This window comes from Lagenorhynchus albirostris, chromosome 1 (genome assembly GCF_949774975.1).
Source record: "Lagenorhynchus albirostris chromosome 1, mLagAlb1.1, whole genome shotgun sequence".
Classification (NCBI taxonomy): domain Eukaryota; kingdom Metazoa; phylum Chordata; class Mammalia; order Artiodactyla; family Delphinidae; genus Lagenorhynchus; species Lagenorhynchus albirostris.
In genome coordinates this window covers 157,548,618-157,563,036 of record NC_083095.1, presented here as the reverse complement: position 1 = coordinate 157,563,036, position 14,419 = coordinate 157,548,618, and the positions used below count along the sequence as shown (strand labels likewise).

At 40.5% G+C, this 14,419-nt stretch overlaps 1 protein-coding gene across 6 annotated transcripts in view; it reads right to left on the bottom strand.

The window, feature by feature from the left end:
* TJP1 (tight junction protein 1) overlaps positions 1-14,419 on the bottom strand; it is a 119,414-nt gene that overhangs the window by 50,335 nt on the left and 54,660 nt on the right. For all 6 annotated transcript variants that reach the window (XR_009541949.1, XM_060156818.1, XM_060156825.1 and 3 more), the window contains exons 4-5: positions 14,202-14,304; positions 4,059-4,335 (exon numbers count right to left, since the gene is read on the bottom strand). Coding sequence is in view for 5 of the 6 variants with exons in the window: in XM_060156818.1 (XP_060012801.1) it covers positions 4,059-4,335; positions 14,202-14,304 (380 nt within the window). In the remaining variant the exon portion in view is untranslated. The remainder of the gene's footprint in view (positions 1-4,058; positions 4,336-14,201; positions 14,305-14,419) is intronic.

Sequence of the window (14,419 nt, the reverse complement as noted above, 5' to 3'; positions counted from 1 at the left end):
GATTGACACATCGTGCTCTCACTGTACTGAAAGAGAGAAAAATCCGAAGAGATAACCATTTCTCTCTGATGGTGTCATGCTGATGCACTAGCTTCTCAGAAGGTTTAAAGAATAAAATTCTGAAAAGGAAAACTCTGGAATCCTTTACGATTTTGTTGATGACTTTAACACCTCTCTGAGAGACATACACAGAGCATCAGTGTGCACCACTCAAACGAGGGCTTCAAACAAGCCAAGCAGATGTGGGGAGGAGTTAAAGATGCCAGTCCTTCCAACAACCGACAAAGTGCCCAAAGTGCCCAGGAGCATGGCAACATTAATTGCACCTGTGGGTGAGGGAGTGGTCAGAGTTAAAGAAGTTACCAGGAGAGTCCAGAAAACTGTCCAGGGGGCCTGCAAAGCTGTACAATGATTACAACTAACAGTATAATGTCAATAGAACAGGACTGCCCCGGTTGCGTTAGGAGAAAGAGTAGGACTGAGTCTTACTGGGAAAGAAAAACAAAACAAAAACCAGAAGGGAAACAAAACTGTTTTTAAGATGGGATAAGTTAGCAGACCTGCTACTCAAGCTTTTAAAAGTTACATCAGTTACAGTTCAACTTAAGGCAAATATACAAAGAGTCTTCACAAGCAGGAATAGAATCAGGGTTAAAAAAAAGAAAATGACCTTCTAGGGGATCTAGGCAGTCAACTATGTGTGCTTTAGAAATGGTGACTATATCTCACAGAAAGAAAGTATTGATTAAAAGACTGCCCTTATTTAAGACTTAAAAATTATAAATGACCAAAATACAGAGATGACTCTAAAATATTCCTTGTATATTAATGTATTCGTTTATTCTAAGTATTTCCTTAGTAAATATTAACTAGGTGGTAGGCACTAGAGATAAAAACCAGCAATTGAGACAGTCCCTGCACTCTGGCAGCTTCCCTAGTCAGTAGGGAAAAAGACGTTACCACAATTACCTGTGTGATGAAGAGTTCGGATGGAGCAATACATGATTCTGTGCCTAGTGGGGGTCAGAGAAGGCCTCCCTGAGAAGCAAATGCTAAAGCTGAAACTCTACCTAAGAAATACTAACGCTAAACCTGAGAAATGGACTTCCCTGGTGGCGCAGTGGTTGAGAATCCACCTGCCAATGCAGGGGACACAGGTTCGAGACCTGGTCTGGGAAGATCCCACATGCCGCGGAGCAACTAGGCACGTGAGCCACAACTACTGAGCCTGCGCGTCTGGAGCCTATGCTCCGCAACAAGAGAGGCTGTGATAATGAGAGGCCCGTGCACCGCGATGAAGAGTGGCCCCTGCTTGCCACAACTAGAGAAAGCCCTCGCACAGAAACGAAGACCCAACACAGCAAAAATAAATAAATAAACAAATGTGGGTTTAAAAAAAAAAAAAAAAGAATATATGAGGTTGGGTGGGGGTGGTGGTGTGTGTGTGTGTGTGCGCGCGCATGCGCGTGGGTGTGGGTGTGTGCGTGCGTGTGCACACTGGTCGAGACAGAATGGTTAAAAACAAGTGCACCAGAAGGTATGAAGGAAAGACAAGACAGGTTTGATGAAGTCATAAGTGTAGGGCAAGAGTCAGACAGAGAAGCAGCCCAGAGGACCCTGTAACCATGTGGAGCAGTCCACAGAATGGACCAGGGAGATCCAGAGACTGCATCATGAGGCTGGGTGAGTCACTTAATAGACAGTGGTGTGATGCTCCTCACCCGCCGTGCCCCACAACACAAAAAAGGAAAAAGTAACGATGTGTTGATTAACTTGATTGTGGTGATCGTTTCCTAGTGTATACATACCTCAAACCATCACACTGTACACACCTTAAATACATAACAACTTTACATATTAATATACAATGTCAATTACACCTCAATAAAGATGGAAGAAAAAAAAAGATGCTGGTAGCTTGGATGAGGGTGGTGGTGGTGGAGAAAGGAGGCGTAGGACAGTCAAGTGTGGTGTTTAGGAAGTTAGAAGGTGTTAACCGGGCATAGGAAAGCAGGGGAAAAAAGATGTCACGGAAAACTATACCATGCTGCCCCCGGCTGGCTTGAGAGACCGGGTAGACAGGAATATATGCAATGGGATATTTCATAAGAAACATTCCACGAGGGAGATGTGCTGTATCTGAGGGATGCAGACGAACACCTAAGTGTACATGCCTATGAGTCAGCTGGGGCACCAGGGTACACACACTGGACCTAGGGAAGGAGCTGTGCCATCATGAGCAGCCCACGACACTGAGAGACATGAGATTTCCTAAAGATGTTATATGAAGTAGAAAAGAGATTCTAGAACAGAAATCCACAGAACACTGAAAGGTAGAATGAGGACAAAGAGATTGCCAAGGATACAGAAAAGAAAGAGGGAGGAACCCCTGAAACCCACAGCATTACAGGAGCCAAGAGAAAACATTATTTCAAAAAACAGGGAGTGGTTAATTATTAGAGAAATGCAAATCAAAACTACAATGAGGTATCACCTCACACCAGTTAGAACGGGCATCATCAGAAAATCTACAAGCAACAAATGCTGGAGAGGGTGTGGAGAAAAGGGAACCCTCTTGAACTGTTGGTGGGAATGTAAATTGATACAGCCACTATGGAGAACAGTAGGGACGTTCCTTAAAAAACTAAAATAGAATTACAGTATGACCCAGCAATCCCACTACTGGGCATATACCCAGAGAAAACCATAATTCAAAAAGACACATGCACCCCAATGTTCACTGCAGCACTATTTACAATAGCCAGGTCATGGAAGCAACCTAAATGCCCATCAACAGATGAATGGATAAAGATGTGGTACATATATACAATGGAATATTACTTAGCCATAAAAAGAAATGAAACTGAGTCATTTGTAGAGACGTGGATGGACCTAGAGACTGTCATACAGAGTGAAGTAAGTCAGAAAGAGAAAAACAAATATGGTATATTAACATATATATGTGAAACCTAGAAAAATAGTATAGATGAACCGGTTTGCAGGGCAGAAATAGAGACACAGATGTAGAGAACAAACGTATGGACACCAAGGGGGGAAACTGGGGGGGGTGGGGGTGGGATGGGATGAACGGGGAGACTGGGATTGACATATATACACTAATATGTATAAAACAGATAACTAATAAGAACCTGCTGTATAAAAAATAAATAAAATTCAAAAAAAAACAGGGAGTGGTTAACTATGTGAAATGGTACTGAAAAGGCAAGTAAGATAAAGACTAGAAATTTCTACCGGATTTAGTATGACCAGTTCTAGGAGCAGATACCAGAGAGAGAGGGCTGAAGAGTGAGTGGTGAACAAGGAGAAACAGCTCTGAACACAGACAGTCTGACTGAGAAGTTGGTATGGATGAGGGCAGAGGGGAGCAATAACCAGGAGACATGTCAGGTTTCAGTAAAGCGGATCAGAGCCAGCCTTCAAATACTCTTACACCTTTTTATCAAAATGATCAGTCATCAACGCTTTCCTGCATGGGAGAGACACGCCCACGGCAGCAAGAAGCCACAATCAGACTCATTTGTATCAAATGTGATTACCTGAGGGGAGGCAGCTAGGCTTCAGCTTCAAAATTTTTTGACAAACAAGTCCTTTGCTTTTAGAGCAATATCCTGTGGCGGGTCCTCTCCCTCCGACTCTCCATTTAGAAAAGGCAGCCTGCCCTCCCTCCGAATCCAATGATTTCTACCCAGATGTAGGTACTACTGATCCTGACAGCTAAGTAAAACACTGAATTGCAACTTGGTGATGGCGTGACATTTCTTGTATTAGCCTATTCTACTCACAAGAAGTAATCCAAAATCCAACTACTGGACAATTTATGTGAAGTACTATCTGCTACAACAAAATGATTCAAGAAGAGGAAACAGATGACCCCTGAAGCCTGACATCACAGGATTTGATTTAAAGCAACAGGACACAAAAACGAAGATAACAGAAGACAACAAAGCAAAGATATAAAGTGATGGCAAACTTACTTCTCATTAAAATTAGTCTTAAAATTTTCATGTGAAAATGATAAACGAGTTGGTAGAAAATACCTTCGTTTTTCCGGGATTTCACCAGTGTGACTTTGGTGGGTCTGGCAGGTTGACTGGAAGCCACAGATCGCCTATCAGATCGCGGAGACAGACTCCTCTCTCGACTTGCACTTCTATCCCTGGCCCAGCTCTTCTCACTCCTCCTGTTAACCATGCCCCCACGGCCACTTCTCGGGTCGTGTACTTCCTCATCATAACTATCTTCTTCATTCTCAGATACTGGTTCAGGATCAGGACGACTTACTGGTATCTGAACTTTCTTTTTCCTTCGAATGGTCTACAAATAAGAAAGATTAGAATATGAGCTGATTTTCATATATGTACTTTCAGTTCTTAAGAGAGGAAGATCACATTTTTCTGGTCTCATACTCATTATAAATAAGAGATATAATACACAAATATAACAAATTAATAAGGAATACTTTTCTATATTGGTTATCTTTTCTGCTCTCCTGGTAAACAGATCTGGTTAAGAAGCAAATTTGGAATAGAGGGCCTAATAAAGTTCTTAATTAATTCAGAAGATCTTCTATGTGTAATCATTACAAGCTTACAGGAAAACTAATAATTACTGGTGGTTTGAATAAAGGAGGAAGCACTGTACTCTAATACAATCAAATATACTGTAGTTGTTACCAAACCAGAGCAAACTTGCAGGCCCAACTTGATTCCTTAAAAATTTCAGAATCCATGAGTATCAAGGCCCACAACTGTCCTACTGGAACTCTAAGAGAGAAATTTATTGTACTTCCACACTAACACTGAACTTAGTGTTGTGTTGGAACTAATAACTCCATGATACTCCACCAATACAAACTTTGTTTCTCGCTCTCCAAAATTTGTAATTTATGGTCTATGCATAAATTCCTTCTTCTGGCTTTCTTTACTCAATTGACTCTGATACTGGTTCAATTTTCCCTGTCCACTTATTTCCTTTACTTTCTGTAAGATCAAGATCTATTTGCGTTGCCTTCTGACTGAGTGGCCTCTTAATCCCTGGACTGCACTCTGTCTTCTCACACCAGTATACATTTGATCTCATCAGAGATCTGCAAGATCTTCTTGAGTAACACTCCTTGTCTTCTACTTCTGACACCCTGATCTACTGAAACTTCTCCATGTCCATCTTATGTCTGACTCCTCCATGCCCTCCTATTCTCCTAGTCCATCAATTCCCTCCTGGTTTCAACTGTCTTCCTCCCAAGTTTGATGAGTTGTCATGCTTCGATATTTAAATGATTTTCTCTAGCCCCGGGATACCACAGCCCTGTACCTGCTGAGTCAGGACCCAGCCCACCCCAGTAGGCTGGCACCAGCCCCTGGACCCCCAGGGCCCTGCAGCCAGAGACTCCATGACCAGCCTGCCTACGCTGGGCACTAGCCCTGGGACACATAGGACCCTGACCCTGTCCACCAGTAGGCCGATACTAGCTCTGAAACACCTTGGACCCATCAGCCAGCCACTCTGGGATCCAGCCCCACTCACCAGTAGGCTTACAAAGCTTTGGAACACCCCGAACCCTGCAGCCAGTGATGTCTGAAACCAGCCTGCTCACCAGCAAGCCTACACTAGGACCCCTGGTCGCACAACCAGCCACCCAGCTCTACCCACCAGTGGGCCAGCACTAGAGAGAGAGGGCCCAAATCAATAATATCAGAAATGAAAAAGCAGAAGTTACAACTGACAGCACCGAAATACAAAAGATCACAAGAGATTACTGTGAACAATTATACGCAAATAAAATGGACAACCTAGAAGAAATGGACAAATTCCTAGAAATGTACAACCTCCCAAGACTGAACCAGGAAGAAATAGAAAATATGAACAGACCAATTATCAGTAATGAAACTGAATCAATAATTTAAAAACTCCCAACAAACAGAAGTCCAAGACCATATGGCTTCACAAGTGAATTCTACCAAACATTTACAGAAGAGTTAACATGTATCCTTCTGAAACTCTTCCAAAACATTGCAGAGGAAGGAGTGCTTCTGAACTCATTCTATGAGGCCAGCATCACCCTGAGAGCAAAACCAGACAAAGAGAAGAGAAAAGAAAATTACAGGCCAATATCAATGATAAACATAGATGCAAAATTACTCAACAAAATATTAGCAAACTGAATTCAACAATACATTTAAAGGATCATACACCATGATCAAGTGGGATTTACCCCATGGATGTAAGGATGGTTCAATATCCACAAATCGATGTGATATATACCACATTAACAAACTGAGGAAGAAAAATTTTATGATCGTCTCAATAAATGTTGAAAAAGCTTTTAATAAAATTCAACATCTATGTATGATTAAAAAAACTCAACAAAGTGCATATAGAGGGAACATACCGCAACATAAAAAAGGTCATATATAAGCCCACAGCTAACATGGTGGGCTCAATGGTATAAAGCTGAGAGCATTTTCTCTAAGATCAGGAACAAGACAAGGATGCCCACTGTCGCTCTTTTATTGAACTTAGTGTTGGAAGTTCTAGCCCCAGCAATCAGACAAGAAAAAGAAAAGGAATCCAAATTGGAAAGGAAGAAGTACAACTGTTACTGTTTGAGGATGACATGATACTCTATAGAAAATCCTAAAGGCATCATGAATAAACTGCTAAGAGCTCATCAATAAATTCGGCAAAGTTGCAGGATACAAAATTAATACAAAGAAATCTGTTGTATTTCTATACACTAACAACGAACTATCAGAAAGAGAAATTAAGAAAACAATCCCATTTACAAATCGCATCAAAAAATAAAATCCCTGGGGGCTTCCCTGGTGGCGCAGTGATTGAGAGCCCGCCTGCTGATGCAGGGCACACAGGTTCGCGCTCCGGTCCGGGAAGATCCCACATGCCGTGGAGCGGATGGGCCCATGAGCCATGGCTGCTGAGCCTGCGCGTCCGGAGCCTGTGCTCCGCAACAGGAGAGGCCACAACAGTGAGAGGCCCACGTATCGCAAAAAATAAATAAATTAATTAATTAAAATCCCTGGGAATAAATCTAACTAAGGAGGTAAAACACCTATACTCGGAAATATAACGACACCAATGCAAGAAACTGAAGACAACGGGAACAGATGTAAAGATATACCAAGTTCATGGACTGGAAAACTTAATATTGCTAAAATGACCATACTATCCAAAGCCGTCTAAATATTCAATGCAATCCCTATCAAAATGCCAATGGCATTTTTCACAGAACTAGAACAAGTAATTCTAAAATTTATATGGAAACACAAAAGACCCCAAATAGCAAAAAACGAACAAACAAAAACAATCTTGAGAATGAAGAACAAAGCTGGAGGCATCATGCACCCAGATTTCAAACTATACTATATGGTTACAGTCATCAAAACAGCATGGTACTAGCACAAAACCAGACACATAAATCAATGGAACGGAACAGAAGGCCCAGAAGATGAATCCACACTTACATGGGCAATTAATCTATGACAAAGGAGGCAAGAATGTACAATGGGGAAAAAACAGCCTCTTCAATAAATTGTGCTGGGAAAACAGGACAATTACATACAGAAGAATCATACTGGACTACTCTCTCATATCATGCACAAAAATAAATTCAAAATGGATACAAGATTTAAATATAAGCCCTGAAACCATAAAACTCCTAGAAGAAAACATAGGCAGTACACTATTTGACATCAGTCTTAAAAATACTTTTTGGATATGCCTCCTCAGGCAAGGGAAACAAAAGCACAAACAGGACTACATTCAACTAAAAAAGCTTTTACACAGTGAAGTTAACTATCAACAAAACAAAAAGGCCGCAGACGCAATGGGAGAAGATATTTGCAAACAATATGACCCACAAGGGATTAATATCCAAAATATACAAAGAACTTACACAACTCAACGTCAAAAAATAAACAAACAACTCAATTAAAAACTGGGCAGAGGATCTGAATAGACATTTTTCCAAAGAAGACATACAGATGGCCAACGGGCACATGACAAGATGCTCAATATCACTAATCATCAGTGAAATGCAAATCAAAACCACAATGAGATATCACCTCCCACCTGTCAGAATGGCAATTATGAAAAAGAAAACAAATAACAAGCACTGACAAGGATGTGGAGAAAAGGGAACACTCATGCTCTGTTGGTGGGAATGTAAATTAGTCCAGCCACTACGCAAAACAGTATGGAAACTCCTCAAAAAATTAAAAATAGAACTACCATATGATCCAGCAAATTCCACTCCTATTCACCCAGAGAAAATAAAAACACTAATTAGAAAAGACATTTATGGGAATCCCCTGGTGGTCCAGTGGTTAGGACTCTGCACTTCCACTGCAAGGGGCATGGGTGCAATCCCTGGTCGGGGAACTAAGATCCTGCATGCCACGAGGCCAAAAAAAAAAAAAAAAAAAAAAAAAAGGAGGGGAGGGAAGAAAGGAAAAGGAAAAGACATTTGCATGTCTCTGTTCATTGCAGCATTATTTATGATATCCAAGATATGGAAGCAAAGCAAGTGCCCATCAACAGATGAACGGATAAAGAAGATTTGATACACACACACACACACACACACACGAATACTACTCAGCCATGAGAAAGAGTAACATCTTGCCATCTGCAACAACACAGATGGACCTGGAGGGTATTACACTAAGTGAAATAAGTCAGACAGAGAAAGACTACTGTATGATTTCACTTATATGTGGAATCTAAACAACAAATGAACGAACATAACAAAACAGAAATGGAGTTACAGATACAGAGAACAGGCGGCTGCCAGAGGGAAAGGAACAGGTGAGACAGATCAAACAAACTTCCAGTTGCAAAATAAATGAGTCATGGGTATGAAATGTACGGTGTAGGAAACACAGTAACTACCTAGTATCTTTGTATGGTGACATATCGTAACTAGATTTATCCTGGTGACCATTTTGAAATGTAGAGAAATATAGAATCACCATGTTGTGTAACAGGAACTAACAGTGTTGTAGGTCAATTATACTTCAAAAACAAACAAATTTATAGAAAAAGAGGTCAGATTTGTAGCTACAGAGGTGACGGGGGCTGGGGGGATTGGATGAGGGCAATCAAAAGTGCAAATTGGGGCTTCCCTGGTGGCACAGTGGTTGAGAATCCGCCTGCCAAGGCAGGGGACACAGGTTCGATCCCTAGTCCGGGAAGATCCCACATGCCGCAGCAACTAAGCCCGTGTGCCACAACTACTGAGCCTGCGCTCTAGAGCCCGCAAGCCACAACTACTGAAGCCGGCGTGCCTAGAGCCTGTGCTCCGCAACGAGTGATGCCACCGCAATGAGAAGCCTGCGCACCACAATGAAGAGTAGCCCCCGCAACCAGAGAAAGACCACGCACAGCAACAAAGACCCAATGCAGTCAAAAATAAAATTATTATTATTTTTTTTTTAAAGTGCAGACTTCCCTTCATAAGATAAATAAGTACTAAGGACATAATGTACAACATGGTAAATATAATTAAAGTTGCTAAGAGAGTAAATCCTAAGTTTTCTCATCACAAGGAAAAAATGTTTTTTTCTATTTCTTTAACTTTGTATCTATATGAGATGATGGATGTCATAATTTCATGAAGTCAAATCATCATGCTGCACACCTTAAACTTACACAGTGCCGTATGTCAACTGTATCTCAGTAAAGCTGGGGGGAAGTTACTTTCTCTTGACCCGTTGGTCCTGTGCCAGGTCAAACCCTGTCCTGTATTATCTTCCCCTTCAGATGGCTGCATCCCCACACCGGCTGGTTAGGTTCTCCTCTATAAATTCATTTTACTTGAAAGAATTCTTTCATTTATTCAGCAATCCTTTCATCTACCTCTTGTTGCCTCAAATTCCATGGAATGTGCTAACACAGGTATCCCGAAACCGTTCTCTGAGATGCCAGTCACTAGGCCTGATTTATAGAGATCAGTGCCACTTCACCTCCCCACTCCCACATGCTTTCAGTGTCTCATTTATTTAGTCTTCCTTCCTGGTCTCAGACAATTCGATCCTCTTCCTGCATGAACAACACCCTTTCAGAGGGGCTTATTCTCATCCCTCCCCACCTCCAAGACCTTTCCTCATCAATTACCACCCCCCCGCAAGCCAGGTACCAACAACTATAATCTCTCCCTATTTACCTCCAGTCTGTCCTCTGCCTACTAATCTGCAAACTCATCTTCGATTCCCATCTCGCTACTCATTTCCAAGCTATCATCTTTTCTCTTCCTTTTGTGACTCACTTTCTTCAAAGGGCTGCTCCACACTTAATACCGCAGCTTCTTACCACCAAGAGTGATCAGAGAAGGCCTCCCTGAGGACACATCGAAGCTAAAGGTCAACAAGCAGCAAGAGGCCAGCATGCGGAAAGGACAGGCAGCCAAGGCCCTGTTATGAATGAAGAAAAGGCTGCCTGCCTTGCTACTCTTGGTGCCTCATGGCTGAGGCCCTTCTCGGGCAACATTTACTGTAAAGCACCCCTCACTGCCTCCCTGAGTCTTACTCTCACCTCTATTTCCATCTCCAACATGTTGTATTAGAAGCAATTCTTTGTGTTAGCACTTCGATCTTCAATCGCTCCCTAGTAAGGTATAAACAAAATAACCAGTTGAGTCCTCAAAGCTTTCCCCGTCACTCCCCTAAGAGAGTGAGCACCACCTGTCTGAAATCTGCACCTGACGCACCCTCCATCTCAGATGATTTGCATGATGGCTGTGACTGTGTGTACCCATCAAGCCTACTGAAATTCAAGTTCCCTGAGGAGAAGGTCCTGGCCAGGTCATTTTAACTGTACCTGTAATGAAGTATTTGCACGTAGTAAGTGTTTAACTCATTGAAAAATATCCAATCCTGCTATGATTCCCCATTTATATTATGAGTTAAGTACTATAAACCCACTCAGGCTTGGTAATCATACTTGATTTTAACACTGAAAATTGTGAAACAAAAATTTTGGGAAAAAATGCCTACTTCAAAACAGGTCAGCTGAATTAAACATTCAAATATAAAACAAAACAATGAAATTATGTAAGTACTAGAATAAAATATAAGATATATGTTTTTATAACTCTCGTAAGGTAAAGACTTTTGTAAGCATGACACCAAAGGCAGAGCCAATCAAGTGAAAGTCTGACAGATATGACAGGATAAAAATGAAAACATTCCCATGATGATGAAATAAAATGATATAAAAGCAAACCAAAAAAACACTGTAAACAACGTACACACACTCACAAAGAAAATGGAAAAACAATATATGCAGTGTATATCACAAAAGGCTAATCATCTTAATACACACAACACTAGTGTGACAGTCATCAAGATAAGAATAGGAACAGGCAAAGAAACATAACGGGAAGTATACATACCAGGTGAAGATCAAACCCACTTGTAATTTGAAATACTATGTTTAGTCCATCAGTTTGGCAGAGATGTAAGCGTTGATGAAATTGTACTCTCTCAGTAGCTTATTGGTTTTCTAATGGGCAAATTGGCAATCCATGTATCAAAAGTCGTTCATGCCATCTGACTCTAAAAAGCTACTCCTAAGAAGTTATTCTTAAAAAGTAACTGAACAAGTAGATAGAAATACGATGATCTTTATTATTTTTAAAATAATAAAGATTATTTAAAAAATAATCTTATTAAAAATAATTTTAATAAGATTATTTTAAAATAATCTTAATTTTTAAAAAAATACTTGTGGAAACTGGACATTGAAATGCCCATCAGTGAATGCATTGAGGAAGTGTGCACACACACTGAAATGCTATGCAGCCATGTGGGTAAATACTAAAGTGTTCAGAGTTTATCTCTAGGAAGGTGTTTTCGCCCATTCGCTTCATAATGCTTTTTTAGTATGTTCAGAATTTTAGTAAAAACTACACATGTTCACTATGTTATAAACAATCTTTTACTATCTTCTCTTCACCTACTGTTAAACAAAATTAAGCACATTTATGGTAGTTATATTATCAAAGGAGTTCTAACATTTTAATTCAACGGAAAAGAAATTTATTGAGCCTAATGCCCAAGGGATCTTAGTTTATGGGAAGATATAAACTAAGAACCATCAAAATATAAGAGCCCAGGGCCGGGGAGGGAAGGAGCTAGCTACTCAGAACTGGGGGGAAAAAAAGCATATATAGTGACCTGAGGTTCTGGTTATGGCAGGAGATGAGTTAAGGAAGACATCCTACAATGAAAGGCCACATTTTAAAACACTACGGTTTTATTCCCAATGATGAAACCTTAGCGTATGTTGATGACGTAACCCACTCTCTTCAGACGCAGGAATGAACAGCTACCCTCTGCTGACTGAACATGCTTCCACCCAACCCTCCTACAGCTTCTCCCTGAAGAGCAAACTACTTGCCCAACCTTCCTGAGTTCCACCTTTCCAAATGATGTAGCGAAGCACAGTGAGAGGAAAACTCATCCTTCTTACATGTGCTATTTCAAATACATAACAGGTTTTGGACTGTTTCTTACAAAATCATTTCTATGGTTAGAAAAGTCTGAAGTGTAGGAGTACAACTTTCTTGGTTGTATTATTGATGTGGGGCATGTGTACTAAACATTTTGCATGGAAAAACACAACAGTTCAATATTCCAAAGAATGAAGCTGGAGCTATGGGTGAAGCTCACAACCTCAGACACAGGGAGAAAAATCCAATTTACCTATGGTGCTCACCTTGGAATATGCAGTGACTCATCTGAAGAAGACTTATTCAATTTATAAAAACCAACAAATATAAAAATTAGCAATTTGCTTCTGTAAATGCTACAATCTCATGTTATAAAAACTGTTTAAAAATTGTACCATCAACTAGCCAGTCTGTACACGAACTGCAATTTAAAACAACACTAGAGTTCCAAATGTAAAAATACAGTTACAACAAAAAGCTGTGAAAACACATGCACAGTAGAAGATGCCTGTCATCTGGAATGCAGTAACTAAACTCTGGGTCTACTGCCACATGAGAAAACTCACTTAACCAGCAAGGACACTGGTGTGGAGATGAGCCATACGGCACAGCAGCCTACACAAGGTGAGAGGGCCTCCAACTGTGGGTATACAGTCTCAGGAAATACCCCTTCTGGCTCTCACCATAGCTCCCAGAGGTCAAAACACCATGCAGGCCTCCTCACTCCAGCCCTCTCTTTTCTGTTGGGTCCACTGTGGCTCTGACTGTCTGCTGCAAAGTAGAAAGGTTCTCAGTGGACAAGGCAGGACAAACCATGTAGCCGCCAGCCTCTTCCTCCTACTCTATACACCTGAGCTAACGCCTCAAGCAGTACCTTAATTAGGCCTTTCAGAGTCTAGATAAGGCAGAAACAGGGGCAGCAAAGTGGTTAACGTGCTCCTCTATGCATTGATAGATATACATATATATATATTTTTTTTTTGGCCTTATGGCATGTGGGATCCTAGTTCCCCAACCAGGGATCAAACCTGTGATTCCTGCAGTGGAAGCACAGAGTACTAATCGCTGGACCGCCAGGGAAGTCCCTATGTAGATACAATTTTACGTAGGATTTTAACGTTAAATCCATTCTCTGCTACATGTGCCTAGTTTTAAATGAAACAGAAGAGTCTAGCAATACACTAAAAAACATATGAACCCTGAACAACTCTATAAAACAAAAAACAGAAAAAAAACAAAACACACAGAACAACCAAAAAAATAAACCCTTACCACTCTCTCTTTCCTCAAACTATATCACAGTAACAAAGTAGCAACAATATACGTGTTCAAGGGACAACATAAAATTTGTCCACTGAACAAAACCTATAACAGAAAATACTTTAAACTGATTATACGCCAAGATTCAGTCTAATGTAAGTATTTTTTTAAAGAGGAAGCATTAAGCCATAAAGAGGTAACCATTCAACCAGGAGCTCCTTCTTTTCTTTTTCAATCGAAAAAAAATCCTGGTATCTGAGCTTTGAGAAAATACACACCAGTGACAAAACATACCACCGGTATTAGAAGAAAGAAACATTCTTACTTGTAAACAACTAACTTTAGAACTACTGTTCCAGATTTTATTTTCTTAAATGGGAAGAATGAATTCAAACACCAAAAACATACCAACAGTAAAGTTGGTATCTTTATAAAATTAAAGGTAAAAAACACTTACAATTTTTGCATTTTTTCCACTTTTCCTTAGTTGCTGAACAGCAAAAGCATGTTCAACATTATCCATTGAAACGCCATTAACCATCGCGACTCGGTCATTTTCCCTAAGGAAAAAAAGTGACCAAAATAATAACAAGTTAGACGAAACCATACAAATAAGTTTATAAAGATATTTTTAAGATAGGATCTTTAAAAAAGATATTCTAATTATGGGCTAAT